The 27771-nt window shown below is 36.5% G+C and overlaps 1 protein-coding gene across 2 annotated transcripts in view; it reads left to right on the forward strand.

Moving 5' to 3' along the window:
- Positions 1 to 286: 286 nt before the first annotated feature.
- shisa9b (shisa family member 9b) overlaps positions 287 to 27771 on the forward strand; it is a 29672-nt gene continuing 2187 nt past the window's right edge. Inside the window, exons 1-3 of one of the 2 annotated variants that reach the window (XM_026254412.1) lie at positions 548 to 1173; positions 3571 to 3692; positions 24949 to 25101. In XM_026254412.1, coding sequence (XP_026110197.1) covers positions 548 to 1173; positions 3571 to 3692; positions 24949 to 25101 — 901 coding nt within the window. Of the gene's footprint in view, positions 1174 to 3570; positions 3693 to 24948; positions 25102 to 27771 lie in introns of both variants that reach the window. The other variant, XM_026254413.1, reaches the window with a different exon arrangement.

The raw sequence follows: 27771 nt of genomic DNA on the forward strand, positions 1-27771 counted from the left end.
AACAGCTTTCCATCTCAGTTCACTTGCAAGTGAGCCAACGATTTGCTTCAGCTTTTGAAAGTGAATTTATTTCATTTTTATTACATTTTCTTTTAAAGTCGATTCCGATAAAAGACATTGAACAATTTGCATGATCCGCGGTATATGAGTTGCGCATACATTTTACGTTCAACATGTTCTTTATGTGAGAATTACAGGACTTAATATTGATGGACACACAACCCGCGCTCTCTCTCTCCTTCTCCCAATCATTTTTCTACTTCCATGTGCCCATACTTGGGTCTCTCCCCTCCTCCTCTCTCATCATTACGCATTCGGTCTCTCTCAGAGCTCTGTTCAAGCGCAGCTCACTGCGCTCCAGACGCTCCACGCACCAGAGTGTAATAGGATAGGCAAAAATAATAGAAAAAAACATTGTATTGTTTTTTTGCAATTCCACACTTGGAACGACAGAAATCTACATCTATATTCAAACATTTGCATACTTCAAAGCCTGCATAAACCAACCGTGGCGCTCAAGTATCTTCAAACATGAGCATCATCTCGGATGGCGGTGATGTTCTTGATGGAGATATGCGTGCTGACACTTCATGACAAAAGATACCCAACTCTATTTTTCAGCGTCCGATCAGCAGTGACAAAGAAGAGGAGAGAAGAGCGCAGGATGAAAAGCACTGGCTTACTTCTGGGTTACTTTTTGATGAAAGTTCTTGTGTGCGACGCGGAAGGAGAACCTGGGAAAAACCTGGATGGTTTGGTGACGGCGTCGGGGTCCAACGACTCCAGAGACGGAGAGAACGGTCTCTCTGAGACCCCCCACACGGAGGACAGGTGTCGGGGCTATTATGATGTGATGGGTCAGTGGGATCCTCCGTTCGTGTGCCGCACTGGTAGCTACCTGTACTGTTGCGGGACCTGTGGCTTCAGGTTCTGCTGCGAGTTTAAAAACTCAAGACTAGATCAGACCACCTGTAAAAACTACGACACCCCGCCGTGGTCCATGACGGGCAGACCACCGCCGAAGATGATGGACCAACACGATTCGACTAAGGATAAAACCAATTTGATTGTGTATATCATATGCGGAGTAGTTGCTATCATGGCGCTGGTTGGGATATTCACCAAACTTGGCTTGGAGAAGGCGCATCGACCTCACAGAGAGAACATGTCGAGGTAAGTGACTTGTGTTTACAAGATGAAGTTCAAACGATATTGTAAATGGTCTGCGTTATTGTTGTGGAGCTGATTTTATCCAATGGGAATGAAAGAAAGTAAGATAAAAATAATAATAATAAAAAAATCGAATTTTTCCAAAACCAAATAGGCTGGGCTATCTGTCTGATTTTACACCTCTATATGTATTTGTGTCTGTTTTTACTTATCCTTTCAAAAAGTTGTTGTAAATTGTTGTATGAGATGAGGCAGTTTATTCCAGGGGAATTGAAATATACTAATGAGACCTCTTTAATATCTCAATAATGTGTAGACAACAATGCGATATGACAAAGAGCAAATGGGGATGTTTACTTACTGTCTGTCACTTGCTTGTTTCTACTCCAGAGTTTTTGAAAAGATCTTATAACGTCACAAACAGTTCTGCCATTTGCAAGATATCAAAAGTCTGCAATTAAATGCTTCATTATGACCTCAACTATTTGTCAATACAGCCTTCCTGAGATATTTAGAGATATGCTGTTTACTGATTTTATAGCCCAGCAATCTCAATATAGGTCTACAGTGACCTAATTTGTATCTATTTTATTCTGGCCTAATAAGAGTAGTTTGTTTTGTTTATTTACATTGATATCAATAAGATTATTTTTTTGTTTTGTTTATTTACATTGCTATCAATATGAAATAGAACTGAGAATGCTTATGTCTTCTGAGCTATCAGCAAGATCTAGACTTGACAGTTTTCCTCTGGGATGTCATTCAGCGTAGCTCGAGGATTTCAAGGATTACACTGACACAACTCTATCTATCACCATGACCTTGTGCTAGTTTTTCGGAACTTCGACTGGCTTCATTTTCCTGTTGATCTATTTATCACTCAGGCAGTCGACAACAGTGACATGTACAGAAGTACGGGAAATGCTCCTTTAGTTTCATAGACAGGTATTTATTTGAGGTTCAAGGTTTAGTAGGCCTTCTTAAGTGGTGTAATGTATAAAGTAATCTTCATTCAAATCAAGATGAAAAGGTTTTCTTTCTTTTAATAACTAATAACTAAATACGAGACATGTTTCCCCCTGAAGAATCAAGATAAAGTGCAGATAATCAGAGAGAGCTGAAAGCAGATGCACTACAAAAACTAGCGATTAGCATTCACGTCTAAACCATCTGTTGATCAGCAGTGTTTTAAACATTCATCAACATCTCCGTAAGTCTCTAATTATCTCCATGGTGAGGCACAGATTTTGTCTGTAAAAGCTTCTACTCCAAAGAAGCGAACACTCTCGTACATTCACTCATCTAAACATCAGTAGAGAGGTGTCCGTGACAGTAGTAGGATAATGGACACTGATCTGTGTCTAATGACGCTAATATTTCAAGGACATTCTGTTTGTGCACTGACCTTTCATTCTATTCGGACTAACCCGCACACGTAATCAAAACTCATATGGGCCATGAATCCCACCCAGAACCCGCCATGTACACCCTTTTAATCAAGTGCCTTTTGAATATTGCACCATGCCGACTTGCACCATTTTCATGTTAGTTTAATGTATCTCTAAAAAAAAAGGTGAATTAATTTCTCAGTTTTATGTACATACGGTTGGGTTGTGAATCCCAAATAAAGGTTTTGTAACTTTTAGACAATGTCTCTTAGATCAAACATTTGACAGTACGCTCTTAAATGTGAACAAATACAAATATACACAAGATATACACAATTTAACCCTCAAGTTGTTTTTTTTTAGTCTTTTTGACCAAGAGAGGATTTTTATTTATTTATTTATTTTCTGAAAATGCTAGTTGAATGAATGGCCTACATCATTTGCTTATACTTTTTTCTTTTTAAATTATGCTACTGTATATTATGACCAAAGCTTGGTATTTTTCTTTTTTATCAACTTGTTTTCTTTCAAATAGCACCGTTTTTGAATTACTTTTTAAAAATGGTTGATGATACACCTCATTGATCTGAGCTTACGCTTCTAAGACTTTGAGGGAACATTTCCAAAACTATCCAATAAATGAAGTGAAGCATAATTTGGGGATGATTTAGGCCATTTTCACTCACAAACTAAGGTGCATAAGCTCAGATCAATGTGACCTATTAGTTCTAATAAAACAGACTGAATCTAAGATTTGGTCATATAAAGAATAGTGTTTAGATTTACAACCAATTTGTAAAAAAATCCAGTTTTTTTTTTTTTTTTACCAGGAACTGGAAATTATCCACAGCACAGGGTTTTCAAAATGTACAGATTTTATTTAATAAGAAATCAGACAAATATTCATGACTCATCATTTTGATGAGGAAATGTCAGTATAAACATGCATCGAATTGCTCTACATGAATTGACAGTTTTTGGTAAGATGAGTAAATAAAGCCTTTCTCTACAGAGCACTGGCCCAGGTGATGCGCCAGACAGCTCCAGGAGAAGATGTGGAGAGAGAGGAGAGCTTGGTGGTGCATGGACAACACTACGAGAACATGCAGGCCAGAGCAACAGGAAACAACCTGCGTAAGTAAATCTGTTCCCTACCATCAGAGCTCACGCACAACGGGTCGAATCCATGTCACTCAAAGCTCACTTTAGCTCATTCTGGAAAACACTCTCCGCTGTGACAATCCAGTAGTAGCAGATGCATCTTCTTCACCCCAGAGCAGCAGCTGTGAGTCCTATGGCTATTCATCAGTAAATAAATTTGCCTGCTTGATTTGACTCCTACTGAGAACAGGGGAAGTAGTTACACAGAAGCCCATTTTTGGCGTGTCCGGTGGGCTGCAGTAGCACTTGCGTCTATAGTGATCATTTAACATGCTGAGATAGTAATTACCACAGGCTAAGTGGCTGACTAACACACACAACAAGCACACAAACACACACACACACTCTCTCTCTCACACACAACTCTATCTCTCTCGCTTCTCTCTTTTCACCTCACTCATGCTGTTATTTCATGCAAATAATACAAATGTGCTGGAAAATATGATAACCCAAGAATTAGCTATTTAATAATGTCATTAAAATGGATAGTTCTGATACTGGGTGCAGAAGATTGGTCAGTTCAATATATTATGAAACAAAGCTGTTGTAAAATAATAATTATAATATATATAATTAAATAGATAGTTCCGGTCCTGGATGATGATTGGTTAATAAGATATATCATAAAAAGATAGTTTTGGTTGTACATGCAGTCTATACAGATTATTATACAATACATTGTATTATCAAATGCGTAGTTCTAGACTTGGATGCTGATTGGTCAGTACATTATATTTTAAAACATATATTTGTTCTAAAACGATCACTGAGGAATATAATACAATGGATAGTTCAGGTGCTGGATGCTGATGGGTTAATAGAATATATCATTAAACAGTTTTGGTCCTGGATGCCGATTGATCAATATGAAATATTATAAAACAAATAATTATCGTCCTGGATGCTGACTGGTCAATCCAATGTATTATAAATGCATAGTTCTAGTCCTGGATGATTACTGGTCAATAATAAATATTTGAAAACAGACGTTATGTTTCTGTATTCTGATTGGTTAATATTGAATACCTAAAAAAAGTGGATAGTTATGTTTCTGGATGCTGATTGCTCAGAATGGAATATTATAAAAAAAGGGTAGTTCTGGTTTTGGATGCTGACTGGACATTACATATTATAAAACAGATAGTTGGGGTCCTGTATGCTGATTTGTCAATACAATATATATATATTAAAGTATATATTTCTGGTCCTGGCTTCTGACTGGTCAATACAAATAACAATTCATGATATATTAACAATTATGATGTGTTCAGCTGTTCGCCAAATTACAGTGTTGATCGCACAGCAAGACTGATATGTTTGTTGAATTGCAGCAGTCAATTTTGTCTGAAACTGTATCTACTATAAGGATAGATGACCTAATGCATTTACAGGATAAAATAATCTTTTAATGAAAATGTGTGTTCTTGATATTTTTAATATATAGAAACCATTTTTACCAAAGTCACATGGCACTCGAGGCCTTTCAGTATCTTATTGCTTAAATATAACTTCCTTTAATGTAGCCGAGGCAAAAATGATTAAACATTGCTTTGCAAGTCATTGTGAATGTGCCATTTGCCAAAAGATATCTGGCATGAAACACAATCACAGTAAGGCTCCTTCCATAAATAATGATTAAAATGAAATATTACAAGCTAGGAAGTCTAATTCAATAAAGTTCAGCCCACAGACAGCACTGATTTACTAACATTGTCTTGTGGCATGTCACAGTGTTGCCATGGTGCTGACGGTTTCCCGATCTGTTTCCCAGTTGTTTAGATCAATACGCCTGGTGTCGAGTCAAACAGTTACGCTTCATTTCATGGCCTCCTAATCAAAGTCAGAAAAGCAGTTGCAGCAGATGCTGTATGCTCTTTTTATAGCCGGTGTGTTTCATGCAAACACTCTGAAGTGCATGGTAAGGCATGTTTATGTTACTAAATTGCTGCAAAAAGTCTGCTGGCTTTTATTTGACCATTATAATTCAGTGGCCTGACAGCTGTCACTTTAAAAATGAAAATTGGCTGAAGGTGTATTCACCCTCAGGCCTTCGTTGATGAAGTTTTTACTCTCATTCTGATGGCACCCATTCAATAGAGAATCAATTGCAGAGAAAATCTTTTTTTTTTTTTTTTTAAGAAACAAACTTATTTAAATCTTGGATGGCCTTAGGGTGAGTTGTCATTTTAGGGGGAAGTATTCCTTTAAATGTAGACAGGGAGAGTAACTTCTGAATTTAGCTGGAAGTGAAAAGCTCTTTGTTGATATTCGGCTGTTATCACAATACAAGATGCCAGCTTGACTTTTTCCACTGGTCTATGCTCATTTTCTGAGATGGAAGAAAGGGATTTCATGGAAAGAAAACAAATGTAGCACTTAAAGATAGCTGTCTGCTCTGAGCCAGAGAGTGAAATCTGTGGTGTACATCCGTGTTTTTCCTGCAACAGCACTTGAAGAGGCAATGGGGAATGTATGTTAACAGGCTGTCTGAGTGATTGCGCTTGCTGCTGAAAGTGCAACGGAGCAGAGCGGAACGACGTGCAGGTGTTTCTCCTCTAAAGAGCCGTCTGCGGTACCAACACAGGGGAAAAATAACATTATGAGAGAAGGGCCGTCTGCAGGGAACTCAGACATCTCGCTGTACAAAACTGGGAAAGCAGTCCAATCCTCCGGCCTGCTCTTATCCAAGGCTCTGCGGCCACAAACCCATTAAAAGTGTTTATTCAAGGAGTGCTAACTGGTGACACACTGGGACCAGAGTCTGGCTTGGCCTTGTTGTGTTCAACAAGGTTACACATATGAAACAAAGCAGAGCAAAGTTGAGAGCCATGTCATTCATGAAAGGTGAGAAGAGTGAAGTAGAAATTAGTGGCAGAGCTGTTGCGCCGAAGCATATGATGTGTTGTGGTGCCCATGTGGGTGACAAGTTTAGCCAAGCTCTAATACACCAATATACAAAAGTTTGGGTTCAAAATGATTAAGTTTGTTTGTTTGTTTTCTATGCTCACCAAAGCTGGATTTTTCTGATCAAGTAAAAATCAATCAGTCTATCAAATAAATTGAAAGGCAGTACCTACCTTTCCATGAATGGTCTATCTCCTCATTCTCAGACTGTATCTAAGAAAAACAAATCCTGTAACTTTCAACTGTTTTATATTAAGAGGCAAAAGCTCACTTCTACAACACACAGACTTGAAATTTGTATTCTCAAAACTGAGTCATCTAGTGGCTGGACAAACAGAGAGTTAGCATGAGCAAATCAGTCACTGGAATGAAATTCATAGTCCCTGTCCAGCAATCCTGGTTAACCAAACACAAGAAACTTGGTTTGGCTTGACTGCTTTATGTATTTCCTGCCCAACCACTACAATTTCCATTCCCATACAGATCTAACTTGAACAATAATCCTGTGATGCCCACAGTTCTGCTGTAAAGATCTGGTCCAAACATTTACCAGCACAAGCTGAGAGGCTGTTTTTATTTAAACAGGTGACAGCAATGATATATAATTAATTCACCCCCAGAGCCAGTGTTTGTACAACACAGTTTTACTCATGAGTATCTGCTTAAACTCAGAATCCGCTGGGCAGAGAGACTAGCAGTGACTCATTACTATGCCAGTTAACCTAACCAACGCTCAGTCTTCTGTTTACACATCAGTACAGCTTGGAGCAGTTTTTAGCGAGCTTATAGGACTAAGTAACTGTTAGAGGTGAAAGCGGCACAAAGATGAATTGTAATGCAGTACTGCGTGGAGTTTGCAAGACTGCAGTTAAGTTTAGTCATTGCTTGATGAATCCAGATTATAATAATGCTATGCCTTCTCTGTGCATACAGTAGAGAAACACTACAAAATACATTTTACCAGGAGTGAATATTCCTGTCAAAAGTCCTTGAGTTCGGCTGTGGTTTAGTTCCGTACATAGACAGCTTTACCTGGTTTGCTGCACTGCTTGTTTCCATGGAGATGGTGCAAGATTTTTGCTGACCATTGTTTTTCTTCTTCGTGAAAAATACAGCTGAACTGAAAAAAAAAAAAACAGCTAAATAAACCATCATAATGGGATCAGATGGGTGTTGTGCCAGATGCATAACTGTTGCTAGATTATTGGCCATATAGCAATGGGAATAGGAAATAATGGCCTCCTCGTTAATTCGTCCACACATCAGTCTCAATATGAATGGTACTTGTCAAGTAGTTTCAGCATATCACAAACTTTCCTAAATATTTACCAAAAATGTGTCACTAGGAGGGAAGTGAGGAAATTTGTGGTTTTTGGATACTAAAAGTCTGAGACTAGGGATGGATAATATATCTATACCATATTGCGTATCTGGTATTTTTTTATTTTAATTTATTGATTGATATTGGACACGTAATATGCTAATTTTCCTATTTTTTACATTAAAATTTTACATTTAAAATTATTTAACGCTCACTAAGGCTTTTATTGTTTATTTTGGGTGGTGGAGTGGATAAACAGCATGTTGTTGGATTCTAATAAATGTATTTTTTGAGTGCTGACAAAAATCATTTAAAAGGTGAAATTTTGTGCTAATTTTGTGCTAGTGTCTCTAATGGTCAAAGTTAATATCAAATGTTCATACTGTGCATTATAATGTTGGAATAGCTAAAGCTTTTAAAATAATTGTTTATCATCAGAGCATGAAAATAATTATCAGCTTACTGGTATTGGCCATAATTTTATTATCAGTGCTTCCCTTTCTGAGATTTCTCACATTAAAAATGTATTTATACCTGGGAATAAACAGAAGGTTTTGGGAATTCGCTAAATTCATTCATTCATTCATTCATTCATTCATTCATGCATTCATTCATTCAGTTAATAAAAATATATATATTTCCCAGTTGTTTGGACTGTATATCAAAATCACACCATCACAATAATAATAATTTGTAATGCAGTGAAGTGAACATGGCTGAGAAATAAGTGGCTACTCTTCTACTTAGCAGTTTATTTATTGTCGTCTCTCGTAATGGTGCTAAACGCTGACTAAAATATGTTAGGGCAGGGTGTGAGAGTGCAGCTGAAAGTACTGTTATTGATTTTAATGAATTTAGGCAGGGACAGGTATAGAGCCCGGGGCAGTCAGATCAATTATCGCATCTTAAACAGAGTTCCCTCTTCCCTCTAATGCCCTCCTCCCCCCTCGAATAATTATCAGTTAATTTCCTGCCAATTCGACGTGCTGACAGGTAGGTGGTTATGTAAATCAAATGCATCCGAGCAAGGCTGGGATGACTGGCAAGCAATGGTGTGGACTTCTCAGATCGCATAGGCTCCAAGTTAACACGTTATAATTAGAAAATAAAACTGCACACCATCAAAAACAAGCAAAACATATAAATAATCCCAGATTGGAGCGGTGACATAAATTGCGTGTCTGGCTCGTCAGAGGGTGCATGGAGCTCACACTGCTGAAGCAACTGTAGAAAGGATGAGAGCTGAGAAAGGCTGCTTTTTATCAGGCCCAAATTGCCTCTTTGAGAGCTGTGTCACAATAGGGAGTGGATTGCTTCAGACCTTCATACATCCCACCATCAGTCAAACACTCTTAGATTGAGCTGAAAACGGCCATAGATGATTGCAGAGGAGCAGTTGCCCACTTCATGTTAAAGGGGTCACATTATGAGGAATCCAATTTGATCTTTTAAATGAGCTGTATGCAATTGTTTGACTGTGTTATAGCATAAAATACCATGTTAAGTTTGCAGATATTTCGTAATCATACCAAATTAATAATTTATTCTCCAAAAAACAACATTTTTTTTTTTAAATTTGCATTCTGTGTCGGAACGTCTGCTTTTGTTTTGATCTGTGAGATTCCACCCATTGAAGTTTATCCAATAATATTTCAAATCCTTGGGTTGCCAATGCACAAAAACACAGAATGTTGCTGCCTTGGAAGCCAGCAAATGAACTGGGACAAAAAAAATTAAAAGACAAGAACTCATCAATTTACACTGAGCAGGTTTACATGCACACCAGTTAGCTGATAACTCACAAATATCAGATTTGCAACATGTCAACTTGCAACATGTTGGGAAGCTAACAGCTTGTATATTATCCTCTCATGCAGTTATAAACGCAGCATTGTGACTGAATCACTTCTACTTCTGCTGCGCGAGATGAGAAAACATTTTTATCATTTTCTGAGTCATGAAAAACTACCTGTTGTGACCGATTTATGCTTATGCTGTTTATGACCCTGATAAAAGACAACGGGTTACTACATTTACATGACCAAGTGCATTTTCGGCTTATTAAGCATAATTGTCGGTAACACTTTATTTCGATAGTCCACTTTAGACATTATACTGACTATAAGTTACTTTGCAGCTACATGTCAACTACATATCAACTAAATCTCAGAAATTTGGAACTACATGTCTACTAACTCTCAGAGTAGACTGTTAGGGTAGGTTTAGGGTTAGTGTTAGGGGTAGGTTTAGGCTTAGTATAAGTTGACAGTTAGTTGACAAAGAAAGTGTTAGAAGATATTAAGCAGACAGTCTGCTAAGACTCTACTAACTGCTAGTTGACATGTAGTTGCAAAGTTACTTACTGCTAGTAGAATGTCTAAAGTGGACTATCAAAATAAAGTGTTACCTAATTGTCTTATGAACAAGCAAACATGCATGTAAAACAGACGTTCTAACACAGAATGCAAATTTCAAAGAAAAACTTGTTTTTTGGAGAATAAAGTATGAACATAGCATGATTCCGAAATATCTGCAAACCTATTATGGTATTTTATGATAAAAAAGGGAAACTTTTGGGAAGAAGCTGATATTGAGATAATACAAAAGTTAAAAACTATATTTGACCCATCAACAAAGCTGCACCCCGGGCAGAAAACTGTAACTTATGATTCCACATCATGCAAAGAGGCGTTTCTTAAGAGCAAGTCAGTAAAAAACTGCCTGTTTTTAAAGTTAAAAGGGAGGGTGATCATGAAAAGCTAAATTCTACAAAACAGAATTAGCATTGTGAGTGTACTTCAGAGGAAAATATTTTATGATATAACATTTTTAAGACACACTTATCTCAGCAAAATCTGAATGAAAATTAAATATTTAAATGAGAATAGTTTGTACTTTTTTACAGAGAATTTATAGTATAGTCACATATTGAACAGCTCAGTAGTTGTAAGCGTAATTTCTAGCACTGTTGTTGAAATGTGAATTGTTGGTTTGTACATGTTCTTTAGTTTCCAGGACTTGTCCAAATGTATTCTGGTAGCATAATGGCACCCTACGAGAGCTGCTATTGTTATGCAAGTGCAGAGCCATCATAAACAGCATGGAAATCATTCTTCACTTTGTGTTTGAACAGCACAGTTAGAATGACAGAAGGACATTCGAAGTCTAAATCAATGCAGACTTTGTCTGTAAACAAGACAGCGTCATCAGAAAAAAATAGCATCTTAAGAAATGGCATTTCAAAGAGCCCAATTTCACAATGATTACACTGACTCTAAACAATTAAAGTAACGTGATGTTAAATAAAGCAGTACAAATAAGAGCTCTTTGTCCATTACGGTCTGGCTGTGCTCTTATTCAAGCATTTCTCCAGGTGCAAAGGAGTCAACATGCCTTCCCCCTGGCGTGCAGGACGACTGACAGGTGACTGTGTGGCACATGAGTGCTACTTCCTGTCCCAATCATTTGTCCATGGCACAAGCCTCCCACTGCAACAGGAGCACTTACGGTAGTGTGGCCTCTTTTTACCGCAGGTGGTCAAGCGGGGGAGAAGTATTTCCTCTCAGCTTAAAAACTATGTCATTGAGTGGCTGTCAGACCACTTCCTCTCAGTCAAAATGTAAACCCAGTGGTGATGTACACTCCTGAAGTGGGTCAGTCCAATCTGGATTTTATGGCACCGCTGTAAGAAATGGGTCCACTTCACTTTTTTTATTGGTCTACATTTTTCAGTGGCAGAATTTAGTCTGGAGGGCATTTCATCTTTCAGAGTTTCTGGATCGGGTGTTTAAAGCATTTACTGAGAGAGAGAGAGAGAAAAAAATCAGGTTATTACTATGTTTAGCATTTAGGGAGTGAGGCTTTTCAGATCAGATAAACCGAGGAGTTTATTAATGTTTGCTGATTTTGAACTTTTTTCAATCTATCTTTTTCAGGTTGAATGTGGTAAGTGTTTTTTTTTTTTTTTTTACAACACTGAACCATTTTACTCCTTTATGAAATAAACAGAAAAACACAACCATTAGGAATTGTGTTGATATTAGTTGCATATGCTATCTGCATTCTTTTTTCATTGCTTCCCTAAATGTTTACTGGAGTGAATCTGCATGATCAACTTGAGCGAAATCTGTTTGGGGAAATGTTTCAGCCCATGACAATAACAACAGTGAATGTGATATAGTTCACCCAACCCCCCTCCCAAAATAAGGTATCAATTTGTGTTTGTTTCTCACTGATACTATCCAAGATATAGAGGAGTTAGTTTCTTCAACAGAACAGATTTGGAAGTTTTTAGCATTAGATCACTTGTTCATCAATGCATCCTCTGCAGTAAATGGGTGCCGACAGGTGATCAAACATCTGATAAATTTATTTGTATTATAATCCACAAGTAATCAAGACTACTTCAGTCCATCAATTAACATCTTATTAAGTGAAAATCTGCATGTTTGTAAGAAACAAATTTATTATTAAGACATTTTTAAATTCAAACTTTGACTCTTTCACGTTTGGAAGACTCGTTATGGATTATTTGTTTCAAAAAATGGATATTTTTGCTTCACCGTATGTACTTGCTCCACGTGCTTAAATTTAAAATTAAATTAAAAATTAAATTTATGCATTTAGCAGACACTTTTATCCAAAGCAACTTACAGTGCATTCAGGCTATCAATTTTTACATATCATGTGTTCCCGGGGAATCGAACCCCCAACCTTGCGCTTGCTTGCTTGCTAGCACTCTACCAGTTGAGCTACAGGAACACTGTATTATTGTGGATTATTGCGATGTTTTTATAAGATGTTCAGTCTCTCATTCTGACGGCACCCATTCACTGCAGGGTATTCATTGGTGAGCAATGATGTAATGCTGAATTTATCCAAATCTGTTTCGATAAGGAAACAAACTCATCTGCATCTTGGATGGCCTGGGGTGAGTACATTTTCTGCAAATTTTCATTTTTGGGTCAACTTTTTCTTTAAGCCAGATGGAGATTTATAAACCAGCCTTTAAAGCATAGAGGTTTGCACTGAAATAGCATGCACAAAAATGCCTTTTAATAGCCTTCCCTCCAAACAAAACACTGGATTTAAAAATACATTATGCATTTTGTCCTCATTAATAATGATGATAATAATAATACATGATTTAACTGTGAGTTCAAACAACGTTTTTAGTGAAACATGTCAGTGATTTGGCCCCAAATGCATTTGAACACTCAATTCACACTTGAATATCCAATGCAATTTGATGCAAAATATCAAAACAAGTAGCATCTGTAAACTATCTACAGTACAAGGCAGTTGTTTTAGTATTTTCAGGGTATTTTGATTGCTCTATTAGTTTCATGTAGCATACATTTTTATTCCCATGTTATGGCCTCTGGTCACTGTGGCATGGCTCATTGAAAATCAAATAACATGTTTCTGCTGTTACACATTTTTCCAATTCTGGTCTGTCTGTCTCTCAAGGCTGCAACGGTACAATGTGAAGCCATTTGCTGCGGAGGAGCAAACAGTAGTACTATATATGGGTATATTTTGAAGGTGGGTAATGCTGAGCCGATCTCTTTCCATTAATATTTATTGAATTTAAGGACAGCTATTGAATATTTATGGATAATAACCACGAGGCGGTACCATACTAATGATACAGTACAGGCAGAATCTAACAGAAATTTAATTTGAAAATCACATTTGTTTGTAAAATTATTAAGGAAATACTCATTGTTTACAATAATTGTGCCCTGAGACTTTAACGTGTCAACTCCTCTTCTAAGCCACATTAGAAAGTTACGTTTATTTCCATGACTCCTCTGCAATAGACACACTGTTCTGCTGGAGTTCACCAAAATGTTGAAGAGGGCCATGAAAAAAGGCAAGAGACAGGCTGAAAGTTCAAGGCATGCCAGAAGATGAAACATGTATGTCTATTAGGCCGCCACAAGGCAAGATTACCAAAGAGTTGCAGAAGATATGCTCACAGTCTTATAGAGATTCACCGAATACTCTATTATTTACCCTGTTTACTGGCACATCTTTCTCTGAAGGATGCACAGCTCTGGCGGTGAAAACCAGGGAAATAAACACAACTTGGGGCTTGTAAGGCTAGAGTTCGAGGTCTCGTCATCTTGTCAGGCACAAAGCAGGGAAGCTTTCTTCACTTAGTCAGTGAGAGAGTACACTAAAGCTTTAGGAAACTAAAGTCTGCTGATGTGCACTATTAAAAATAAAAGGGTTGCAACAACACCATAGAAGGAGCATTTTTGGGTCCCAAAGAAGCTTTCAGTGAAGTTTTTTTTTTCACTATAAAGAACCATTTGTATCCTCCTTATACATGAATTTGACGACGTATTTCCTTATAATGTGTTAAACTTCTGTTTCGCTAGCCAGTAGGTCAGGAGATTAGGAGCGATATGGTGGGTGCACACACAGAACACTATTAAACACTGTGATGGTAAATATTTACCACACCCGCGTTTTTCTGTATGATACTGTGGTAGGATGAAATGAAGAAGTGGCCTGCAACAGCTTTTTAAATATTTCGTTTTGTCGCTTGAAGTATAACGGGTCTTCAACGCGAATTATAAAAGCACTGAGGCATTTATCCATAATGTTACCTGCACAGCAGAAAAGTCGTCTGAGTGCTGGTACATAGAAAGCAAATTCATGTTTTTAAAAGCAGATGTGAGTCTCTGTAGTTATGTGATTGCATTGAGGATTTAGGTAAATGGTATATGATTAATGTCTCCTTTTCCTATTACATCTGTGAAATCACTTATTGTTTTAAAGTAGTAATGATTTTTTTTTTGTAACTAAAATAAATGTGTGTACTTTTTATATATTTATTTATTTTTATAACTTTTTATTTTAGATGCAATTATTCGTTTTACAGTACTGTTCAGAATGTCTTCAATTTGTTCCATGAATAAAAAAAAAAAAAGAAAGAAAAAAAAAAAAAGACAAATTGACCATTATTTACCAAGCATTGCTAAACTATTATTTTCAGTGGGGGAAAAATCTAGGCAAACTGCACCTTGACATTTTAATTGTGTGTTTGTGTGTGTGAATATATAAGGAGAAAGAAGTAATATAAGATATTGAAAAAATATTGGTGTAAAAACAGTGTATTTAATGGTAACACATCCAGAAATTACTACACCATTCTAAATTTCATACAAAATGCCATGGAATGTAGACTCATGTTCTCCTCCTCATAGCATTCAGCAATAAGGATCTTCACTGTTGAACTGTATTGCCTTGTGTAACATTATTTTATCTCCTGAGGCATAAGTGTGGTCCGTCAATGCCTGGACTTCAGGCATCACTGTACTGAAGAGTACAAGATTTGCTTGGTTACAAACATTCTTCAGAATATCTTCCTCTGTGTTCGGCAGCAAAAAGAAATGAACACAGGTTTGGAAGAACTCGAGAGCAAGTAAATGACAGAATTTAAATTTTAGCTATCCGTCTATGCGCTGTTTTGTTACAGTTTTCTTCTGTTATCAACAACTTCAGCTTAGCACTAAATATTATTTATGCCCAATAGGAGTGACATTGATTACGAAATAGTTAGTGCACGTAACTTAACAACTTAACAGATGACTTTCCATGGGTCTACCATCAACCAAGTGGAAAGAGCAAATGTACGGAAATTTCGGTGGTTTCTTTAACTTTTAGTCTTTTAGTTTTAACCAAAGCTGACAAGCTTCTTCTCCCTTCGGAGGAGTGTGCAAATCATAGGGTCCCCCCATCCACATTCAGCTCTGGCGCATGGATTATGGTCAGAACAAATGTCTTGCAGGTATTTTTTACGCTTGCACCAGCTATTATGACACTCCTTAACTATACAAAGTACGCCAGTCTTTCTATGGTCCATATTTAAAGTAAACTAGCCTATAAAGTCTACAAACTACTATTAGCAGAAGTGCCTTACAGAAAATCTGACACATTATTGTTCTAAAATGGCAACGCCTGCGCTTCCGTGAAATAATAATGGAAGGGTTCCATGGATGTTAAAAGTTCTTCATAGATCCTTCGATGTCAATAAAGAACTTTATTTTTAGAGTGTGGTGAAATGTCCACACATCCATGCATTGAGTCTTTGAGGCATACTAGGATCCATGTCCATATGTGGGATACTTATCCTAAACCAATGGGCCACTGACAGCAAAACATCCAATTTTCCTGGAGAGAGATGAATATGTAGACATTGGATTCCAAATTTAAGATGGCTGCCCACTTGTGGAGTTGTGTGGAGTGTGTAATGAGTCATGTAATGGCAGATCAGGAAGAAATCAAAATAATTCAGAGCTCGTTCTGTTTTCTGCTGCCATTTTGCTGTTGAATCACACGTTAAGCTGTTAAAGCAATACCAAAAAAGGGTATTCATGCATGACAGAAATGACTACAGGGCATTTAAGAAAGCCCAAATAACAGAGTGTAGGTGCACAAAGCCTTCATTATGATGTAGTGGTGGTGAAGACTGAACTGCATTTTCACTGTTCAGCACCCAGAAAATTACAAACCTGTATGGCTTTCCTTCTAAAGTGAAACATAAAAGAGGATATTTTGGGAAATGTCTCAATGTTTTATTTGCCCATGCAGTGGAAGTCAGTGACCACAGAAACTGTCTGGTTACAAACATTATTCAGAATATCTTCTTCAGTTGTTTCAAAGAATAAAGTAAGTCTAATAGGTTTGGAATGACATGTGGGTGAGTAAATTCATTTTTGGCAGAACTTATATATATATATATATATATATATATATATATATATATATATATACACACACACACATATTTAACAAATTTTGCTGCTTAAAACAAGAAAATCTATTTGGCAGATAGAAAGATATATTTAACCCTGGACCACAAAGCCAGTTTTAAGTCGCTGGGGTATATTTGTAGCAAAAGCCAATAATACACTGTATGGGTCAAAATGATTGATTTTCCTTTTATGCCAAAAATCAGTAGGATATTAAGTGAAGATTATGTTTCATTAAGGTATTTTGTACATTTCCTACTGTAAATATATCAAAACCTAATTTTTGATTAGTAATATGCATTGGTAAAAAACTTAATTTGGACAATTTTAAAGGTGATTTTCTCAATATTTAGATTTTTTTTTCCTCAGATTCCAGATTTTCAAATAGTTGTATCTCTGCCAATTATTATCCTATCCTAACAAACCATACATCAGCAGAAAGCTGTCCATGTTCCGAAGTGAAGTAAACCCCTGCTTAGGGAGTAGGGAGCAATGAACACGGTGTAGGGATCATATCAATTGGAACACAGTTCACGTAGTTCGAGTTGGTCATCTGAATCGGGTGTGTTAACTAAGCGAGACATGCAAAATATGAACCGCTGGGTACATCATGTGTCATTAACCAGCGAGAAAACTTTAAAAGTACTACAATAACAGAAAGGAAGGCCGGGTTGTTGATGTTTGTCTGCCATTCTAGATCAGTCTGCACAGCGTGACATGTCCAGTCTGCGCGAACAGGGTGCGCAGAGGTATGCAGATACATACGTGGACAGGTAGGTAGGAAAATGAATTAAAACGCCTGGAGCCGAGTGTTTTGATTAGATGAACATTTCTTGGTCCTACACCTTCAACAGAATATATAAATACAGATAAATACATTTAGACCACTTACCTTAATGATTGCTATCGGGATGTGGAGAGACTTTCAACCAGCATAACAAAAAATATTTCTGAAGACAATCACCTATTGCACCTTTAATATCTTAGACGTTTTTGCTTTAGTAAACTTTTTTACATATTGTACTGAAAAAAAAAGTTACAAATACTGATTACGCTGATGCTGCCAGTAAGACTTGTTATAGGGTTTCTGTGCAAGAAATGAAACAATGTGGATTTATTTTAAGGCAGACATTTGACAGTTAGCCCGTCATTAGTAACAGGAGAGCCTGAAGGTCATAACACACCTGAAATTAGAGGAACCACAGACAGACACCAGCCAGCCTTTTACATTTCCAGTACATAAACACACACAGGATATCCACATACTTTCCTAAATAAAAGGCTCATGGAATCCAGTGGAATGTTCTGCAGATGATAATAAATCCATTATTTCCGTTCCACTTTTCAGTTCAGTTCCAAAGTTAGCTTTGTGTGACAATGTCTGTGTCCTTCCCATGCCACTATTGTGTTTAGATCCCAAAATACTCTACTGCATTTTTAATGAGGCCTTGAAAACTATCTGTGTCTGTTTTTGACTCACTTTGACTCATTTGAGTAGGTCTCTTTTTTTCTGGAATACTTTTGTGTCCTTCTGCTTTAAAGGGAAAGTTCAATGAAAAATGAAAAATACAATCACTTATTCACCCTCATGTAGTTACAAACCATATGAAGGAGAATTTTGTTTTTTCATGCCATTATGAATACACAAAAAGCCCATTTTCATCAAACTAGCCCATTGATTTCATTTTGTTAATGTATCCATTAAAACGGTTTCAGCTAAGAATCTCAGTTATTTGTGTCATATAGCTACAGTGAGGTCATTTCTGATGTCAAACGTGTTCTCTTCATACCCTCCACCCTTTAGTTAAGACTGTTTTTATCAGACACAACATGTAATTTCATGCCCCTCTCTAAAGTAATTAGCTTGGCACTGATATCTGTTTTTGACCAGTGGGAAATAAGGCTGTAATTAGCCCAATTTCAGTATTCATTATCTCTTTTTATCACTGAGATACAGCATTAAGTGGGCTCCTTCAAACTAAAACTTAATACCACAAATACTGGAGCTGGATGTTTGAAAAAAAAAGTTCTTTTGATGTTGTTTAACTTTTACTTTTGGTCTCCTTGTACACAAACCCTCCTGTGTGTGCTGTGTAATGTACTTCAAGTACATTCCAGATGCAAAATTAAAGAAGGAATTAAAATATGCCATAAATTCACAAAGTATGCGGATTATAAACACAAACAAACTTATGAGTTTAAGAATCTGAAGTTATGTGCGCAGTTCAAATGATGAATAATTCATGATGTCCAGAAACCTGTGATCTAAAGAATTTTTGGCAATTTTAGATGTATTATTTATTAGAAAAGTGCAGGTATATTGATTATTATTTTATTCATGAAAAATTCAGCACTGGTCTGACTTACACATCTCCTAGCGGCAATACATATCTCATTGCTATATGCACTGAAGCATGATTTTCTATTAGGTATTGACGAAAATGTCTCAGGCATTTTTTTCCTTCCAAAGCTGACCCCCGCCATTTATTAGCTGCGTTAGATAAGGTTTCTGAATCACAGTCCAGGGGGGAATCGATATAACGTAACTAAAACAGGCACATTCATTAAGTTGGTCTCTTCAAAAATGGGCTAAATTCCAATCAGACATTCTGGCAGAGCGAAATGATGAGAACCCAAAGCTGGGTGACATCTCACGCATGGCTCACATCTCCTCCCAGATAAACGGCCACTCGTTTTCTCTCTCTCTCTCTGAACTTTTCACAAATTACAGCAATTTCTGTCACTCCAGCACTTATAGTTTTATCACTTGAAATCCAAATACAATCAGCTTTGTTTGCTATGTAGCCCTTGACCATGCAGCCAAGGAGGATTACCTGGTACACGAGGGTGAGACAATAATGACAGCATTTATATTTTTGGGTGAACTATTTCTTTTTGCAGCAGTTGAGGGGAAGTCGTGGCCTAGTGCTTAGAGAGTTTGACTTCTAACCCTAGGGTTGTGGGTTCGAATCTCGGGCCGGCAATACCACGACTGAGGTGCCCTTGAGCAAGGCACCGAACCCCCAACTGCTCCCGGGCACCGCAGCATAAATGGCTGCCCACTGCTCCGGGTGTGTGTTCATTGTGGTGTGTTTGTGTTCACGGTGTGTGTGTGCACTTTGGATGGGTTAAATGCAGAGCACGAATTCTGAGTATGGGTCTCCATACTTGGCTGAATGTCACGTCACTTTCAGTTTTTTTTTTTTTTTTTAAGGAAAATATTAACTCATCCTTAATTTTTTTTTTGAGTTGGGTAGATAAATATCTTTTGCAGTTTGATTTTTCAGGAAACTTCTTTAAAGGGGTCCTATTATGCTTTTTCAACTTTAGTTAGAGAGTTTGACAGGGGTGTTGTAATAATGTCAAATATGTGATAAAAGTATGTGTTTTTCGAACAACCTAGTATGAAAGCCTGTTTTAGTACACCCCCAAAAACAAAATCAAGACGTAGACTTTGTAGAAGAGCAGAATTGGACCCCTTTAAGAATAGTTACATATTATTCCTGAAAAATACTGATTGATGTTTCATCATCTTTGCATGGAATGATTGTGTCTGTCCTGTAAAAGGCATTAGGTCTGATTATAGAAGAGCAATAAATTAGTATTGATATTTATTAGGGAAAAAAAATACACAGTATTGATCATCAGGTACATAATATAATCAGAACTCATAATCAGGTACATTGTGTTTCTAAAAAGTCTGCATGTTCCTCGTGTCTCTACATGAGTGAGTGACACAGTTTCATCTGCACATACTGAAGAAGATCATGTGATGCTTGTCATGTTTTCAGTTTTCTCTATATGAGATCATGAATGCAACTTCATCTCCAGATCTGCTTCATCAGAATTTCACCATTTCATTTCATTTCATTTCATTCATAAAATCGTCAGATAAAATCATCAGATACACACAGCATTTCAAAAGGTCTTCACTGAAAGAAATACAGCATGTTACTGTTATGTTGTACTATACAATTGTATATTTAAATCTTCCTATCAAATTTCATTACATTTTAAAAGTTTGATTCAGTTGTTACATTTTTTTAAAGAATCATTTGTATTAGACACATGATAATCTTTTATTAAATTATCATTTTCATGTTCTGTAGGTTCTCTGTTGATCAATTAATTAATTGTATTCTCCTATTCCTTGTTTCCTTGTTTCCCCTGCATAAAACAGCCCTTGTTTTTCTTTGTACTTTAACTCTTGGTTGTTGTCTCTAGTATAAGGATGGAAGTCTCAGTTATGATCTGGGTTTGCATTCTATTTTTGTTCTGTTTTCTTGTGTGTTTTTGGATTTTCTTTATTCAAAGTTTGTTTCTTCTTCTTTTTTTTTCTGAATTTGGATCCAGTTCCCATTTGTCACAGATGTACTAAAACGCAGAATTCTATAAAACTATAACACATAGTTCACGGGACCCCAAATTAAAAGGCATTTGTGAATTTAACAAAAACTTTTTTTCAAAGTGACATGTTGTATTCAAGCCAAACATTTTTGTCAGTTCTTCAGTTTTGTTTACATTCATTTTTAAGGCCCAACAAACATGCAGAATGCATTTCCTTCCATATTAAATGAATAGTATAAGAAATGTTGATATCAAATGATGCAGAGAAAAATAACACTATATCTAGGCTTATCGCCCTGCCCTAGGCCAAATATAAAGCATGCTTCTCAGGGTTAATGGTAATAACGTGAATCAATTGTAAATCAGTGTTGTGTTTTGTATAATGCCACAAGTGTCTCTTTGCATCAATACTAATAACCAGGAGGTAGTATCATACTCCGTTTGACTAATGACCATGTCAAAAAGAAAATTTGTCACTGTCAGTGGATATGAAAAACCATTACCTGCCACCATGCCTACAGCTGCACTATCAGACCCAATGGATGCCACAATCGAGTTAGGAACTCAGGACAGAGTCCACAGAAACAGCATTTCAGAAGTTAGGTGTGAAGATAAGGTTACGATAGGTTGAGCGCCGCATTTGAAAGATTGATTCTGGAGACATTCAATAATCATTCAGGAACCCCGGGACAGGCATTTCATTTTCTGCGACGAGACATTTTACCCTGCCATTATTACAGTTCCACTGCATAATGACTTATTTTCACCCCCTCTTTTGATTATAGAACTGGAATTAATCTTACTGCCTAAGAGATTATGGATCACAGCATAATTAATTTCCTCACATTTAATTAGATATTCTGCACACCTGGTTTATATGCATATTAACTGATGCATTTATAGGATCTTCATGTTTGGGAGCCTGGAGTCTGAACTGTCAAATTGTCTAATCTAATCGTCTGAAATTATTTCCTTTATGCTTACAGTCATTTCCTTTATGAGCAAAGTTTCCTAATGATGTAGAGGATTGATTATGATTTAAAAAAAATATTTGATATACACCGTTTCTAATTATCACTATGATGTGGAAGTTTGTTTCTGCCATGGAGTTAAAAAAAGAATAATAAATAAATAAATAAACAAATAAATTGTAACATTTTATCTAACAATGTCGTTTTTTTTTTCAATTTGAGTTTATATTTTACAATTTTGACTTTCCCCCACATAATTCTGAGAACAATTATCAGAAAATCACAATTGTGAGATAAAAATTCACAATTAACTTTTTTTTATTATTATTTCATGGCAGAAACAAAGAAATTCATTATGAGATATAAACTCAGAATTCTGCAAAGTCCTAAGAATTAAAAATTTCTATGAAAAAGTCTGAATTGTAAAAAAAAAAAAAAAAAAAAAAAAACATGACAGGGTGGATAGTAGTGAAGAAGGCTTAATTAGCTAATTTAATTTAGATTTCACAATACATTTATTCTGGTTGCCTTCATATGGTCAGCGGTGGTATGTAACAACAATGTTTCCCAATCTTAGTCTTGGACCGCCATACTGCAATTAAATGTGTCTTTTATGTAGCACATCTGAATCAAATTAGACACAGAGTCACACAGAGTCACATCCCATTCCAGAGGCTCAAACAGGGGAGCATTATAGCAATACAAAAGTCAAGTTTTTGATTCCCAGGGAATGCATGGAATTATAAAATGTACACCTTGAATAGAATGTAAGTTCCTTTGGATGAAAACTTACAAAATACACTACACTCTCAGAAAAAAATAATACCTTTAGGGGAACAACAACTTGTACCTTTGTATTTCTTTAGGGTTCATAAACATTATTACCTTAAAATATGTCAATATGCACCCTTTAGGTGAAAAGAAGCTGTGGTGTACCCACTAAAAGTACAATTTTGCTGAGACATTTGGTCTTTGAGAATATACCGTTCAAAAGTTCGGGTTCGTCAAGGACGCAACAAATTGAACTGATTGCCGCTTTTACTGTATTTTAAAGAGCACGTTAGTAATATGCGCCTATATGGCAGGTGCATAACGTGTACACCTTGCTTAATACACACACAGCAGCACACAAACATTTAAAAAAATAAGAAATTACATGTAAATAGCCAACCCGTCATGGCACGAGTGCAGATGGCTTTCAAAGGGGATGGGAGATGAGACTCTAAATGGTTTATAGCATGTTATGCCCAGAAAATGCCCATTACTCTTTAAGAGAATAGAGACAACCCGATAAGACCATGCAACCGTGCGCGCTGACTGTTTTCCCGTCGTTAAACTAGCAAAAGTGGATTTGGACACGCCCTGAGTGCACCTGCGCCATGCGCTTTATACTATGCTTTAGATAGTTAAAAAAGGCTCTTAAAATTTTGAGCGGTAGTATTTGTAAATGTGAATGTAAATGACTGCTTCTCTGTCGACTTTCCTCTAAAACCAAAAAATTAAAGAAAACAATGGATGCCAAGTGTCAACTGTACCATAGTCTAAGAAACAACTGAAATAGAACAAAAACAAATGTTTGTGTTTGGTGTATCCGGCTTTAGCCCACTGGTGTCTGAAGTGTGATCGAAGAGCCTTTCAGTCCTATGATACCGACGGAAGAATTTTGTAGCAAACAGCCATCCAGCAGGAAGAAATAGAAGAGGTTTCCAAGACAACAACAGGTCAAGGAGAGTTCAACAACTAAAACACATCTGAAGAACAGAAAAGGATCAGGCAGCACTATTGCACCACGAAACACGCTTTCCATCGTAACTCATTTTGTGGGTTAATTAACAGTGGAAGAAGTAGTCGGCTGGTGTTTGTTAAAGCTAGTATGCTGGTTTATTGTTTCCCAGTTGCTCTCTGATTCATCAGAGCGGTTAGAAAAAATACCCACAACATCTGGTTGGCCCGTCATGCCAGCCGGCAGAAGGCCAGTCAATTTGCCATGCTCCTGTGCCCCCCTATAGCTGGCCAGATGTCGACTAATGCAATCTCTAAAATAGCATTTATGATTTACACCATCTGCGGCCCTCGATGTTAAAGTCTTTGCCGTAATCAAGTGTGAAAACTTGTGGAGAAAACAATTAATTTTCCATTGTGACCATCGCTTGCCAGTGCTTTTGGCATGAACATGTTTTGACATTAGCGGTTCAAACGGATTCGATTAGCAGCACAGGAGAGCCTGGCTGGAGCTCCAGAAATCCATGACTAATGATCTGCTTCCCGGGGGGATAGAGTGAATCACCAAAGAGAAAACTCACAAGTTGTGTTGATGGGTCGATGAAACAGGCCTCAAGCAGTTTAAGATATTGTTAAATGTTAATTAGCTGACTCTGATGGGAGGTAGCCCAACTGGTATGTGCTTAAACAAAAGAGAACGCACTGAGAAAGACTTGTAGAACAACAGATTCTGATACAATGCTCAGCCTTCCTGAATAAAGCTCGCCCACAAAAGATAAGTAGTACCCTTAAGCGTAATAGTCATTCAGATGCATCTGCCCCCTCAAGTGGATTTTTAACGCAAATTCTGAAAAAAAAATGGCATCTTTGATAATGAAGCTGTATGGTTATTGTAGGTAAAAGAAAAGAAATCACCCACTCAGATGGTTGTTCTAAGTTTGTCTGTACAATTGAGTTTCTCCAAACCTGAAAACTTGCAATTATGCTTAATTTATAAAATGCATTTAATAGACATCCAGAAATTATATACGTGCAGTTTAATTAGGTCTGGATTTGCATTTCAAATATATGAGTAAATAAATATGTCAGTGACTACATGACATCACTGGAAGCATCACTTTTATTTTTGAATGAAAGCATTCATGGAAAAACTTTACATCTCATGTGTGTTTGGATCTATTTCTGTCTCTTTGCTTTAGAGGGTGCCCAAATAAACAGTGTGGGACCTGGCTCATCTATGATGCATGCTATGACACAATATCCTGCCCTTGGACAAGTACCTGTAGCCCAGCCCTACGAAGCATCTCAACCTGGAAAGGAGCTCAACAAGTATGCTTCGCTCAAGGCTGTGGGTAAGACGGCTTCAATGTGCTTGTATGAGGATTTTATTTATATATGTTAATCATGCTCATTAGGAAAATAATATTTGAAACTCTGGAGTGTGCTTAATTTCTGCTAGAGTTCCTAATCATGTGGTCTTGACCTGAGATGGTTTTGTTGGACTGTCAGGCCATGTTCTGGATCTTAGATGGTCTCATGTTGGTCTGGTCTTGACTTACATGTTTAGGAGCATTTGAATAGTTACAACATGTTTTCCTAATGCATGGTCACATTGCAAACACTGAGCATAATTAATTCATAAGAAATTATATATTCAGATTTTGATATCAGGAGAACTGCGAACCACAGCAAGCACAGAATCAGACATTATATATTACAGTAAATTAGGGTTATGAATTGTAATGTTGGTAAACCAAAAATGTTAATTAGCTTTTATGATTGCATTAACTCACAGCATCCCTGCAGTTCCTTAACAAATCCCAGTTTGGAGAAATCCTGATGTTTAATGCATCTGATATTATTGTTAACAAAGGATAAAATATATTTTATTTTTCTCTTTTTTAATATTATTTTTTTATCAACATGGCACAAATATTACTATCCAAATCTATATGATAAACAAGTTAGACCAAAAGTAATCTAAAAGTAAATAAAAATAATTCAGAATACATTACATAAAATGTTTAATCTATTAGTAGTATTTTTTATATATTTATATATATTTTTTTAAAGCAGTAAACACAGCACCGCAAGTTAGTAAGTAAATAAATGAATAAATATGTCTAAATATGATTCTAAAAGGATTATTTATTTTATTTTAATTAATACATTTTACAGTGGTAACATTGGGTAGCAGCATAGTCACTTGTTACGTTTCACATCAATTAGTCTGGCATCTGAGTGAAGCCTATCAAAAGACTTCAGTGAGATGACAGCTAGCAAACAGCAGACAAACAACCGGCCGAAACAGCGACGTGTGATGACAGTCATTCAGCCGCGGATGAAACTGCTCAGTTGTTAATCCACTGAAGTGCTGTCTGTGCAGACTGAGCACTGGGAAAACCAAAAAAAGGACAGTTTGTAAGAGAAAGGGTCGTGGAGCTGAAGCGTCTGAGTTCCTTCCTGTGATGTGCATTAATCTCAACGTATTGATGTCAGTGAAAGAGATCAGCTCTTCTCTCGCCCGGCTGCCTTATTTTGCAGTTGGCCTCCTGGTATGAGGTTTTTGATCTGTGGTTAGCTGCGACTCATTGGGGTGTCAAGGCTATTAAAAAGGTCAACTGAAGGATATTTAATTAAAAGTCTAAAATGTCATGCTCAAATGAGGAGGACTTCAAGCAGAGTGTAGTCAGTCCCAATTAAAGCAAGCCAGGATAAGTTGGAAGGTGATAATCCGTTAGCAACATTGCATGGATGTTATGTTGTACCACAAAAAAGAAATGACTAGTGACGCTGTCTGAAAACACATTAGAATCGTTTATACTCGGTTGTCTGGTCCTAGCAAGTCGTGTTACACGCTGTCAGAGATCGACTAGCACTGGTTGAAAACGTTTGTGGCAAAAAAATATTTACGACTCCTTTGCAAGGAAGCTGTTAGGTGCTGTTTGAATGTCAATGTTGATGCGGCTGGATTTGTTGCCTGTAAACACATTTTGTCAAAAATAACATTTGCAGTAATAACAGTTGCAAAGTGACTGTGAGATGTTTTTTTAAGTGCATGATAACTGGGGCTCCAAAATAGTGGTTTTAGCAGACACATAAAATCCCAAACTATCTTTTGTTAGAGCAAAAAGCTGCATTTTTCCATTTGATGGTTGAAGCAATCCAGACTTATTTGCATTCAAAAACACATTTTCTTGAAACAAATAGAAGCATTAGCATGTTGACAGCGCCAAACAGCCGAACTACTTACATTCACAATGACAACCTAAAATTCATCTTAGAAATACTTGAGGCACTCTTTAGCATATATATTGATTTTTTATTAATAAATATATTGTTTTTGTTCAAATAAAGAAAACAAATAAACAAATGCATACAATTATTATTTTAAAATATTATTTACTCACCTTCGTGTAATTATAAAAGTATCAAACTCATGCTCTAAGTTTTCTGCTGCTGCTCAAAGGCTGCATTTATTTGATCAAGATACAGTACATTTGTGAAATATTTTCTATTTTAATATATTTTAAAATGTAATTTATTCCTGTAATGTGAAAACTGAATTTATATTGGTGTCACATGATTCTTCAGAAATCATTCATTCCTGCAATGTTAAAATGTTGTGCTGATTAATATTTTGGATGAAACCCTGATATATCAATTTCAGGAATATTTGATGAATAGAAAGTTCAGAAGAACAGCATTATAGAAGTATTTTACAGCATTATACATTTCTTGACATTCCCTGTCCCTTTTGATCAATAATAATATTGCTTAAAATAACTGATTTATTAAAACAATTCTTACAGACCTCAAACTTTTGAAAGTAATAGTATTTTGTGAGTGTGAAGATCTTTTAAAAATGAGAAAAATAACTAGTCTAGAACGACACGGTGGTCAAGAAATAATAGCAATATGAACTGTTCTCTACAGAAAAATCCAGTTTTTTTTATTTGTCTGTAGGAAGAAATGGTTGTGTCAAGTATTTTCAGAAAAAAACTCATTGGGAAAAACAAGTG

Source organism: Carassius auratus, chromosome 5, assembly GCF_003368295.1.
Source record: "Carassius auratus strain Wakin chromosome 5, ASM336829v1, whole genome shotgun sequence".
Lineage (NCBI taxonomy): Eukaryota > Metazoa > Chordata > Actinopteri > Cypriniformes > Cyprinidae > Carassius > Carassius auratus.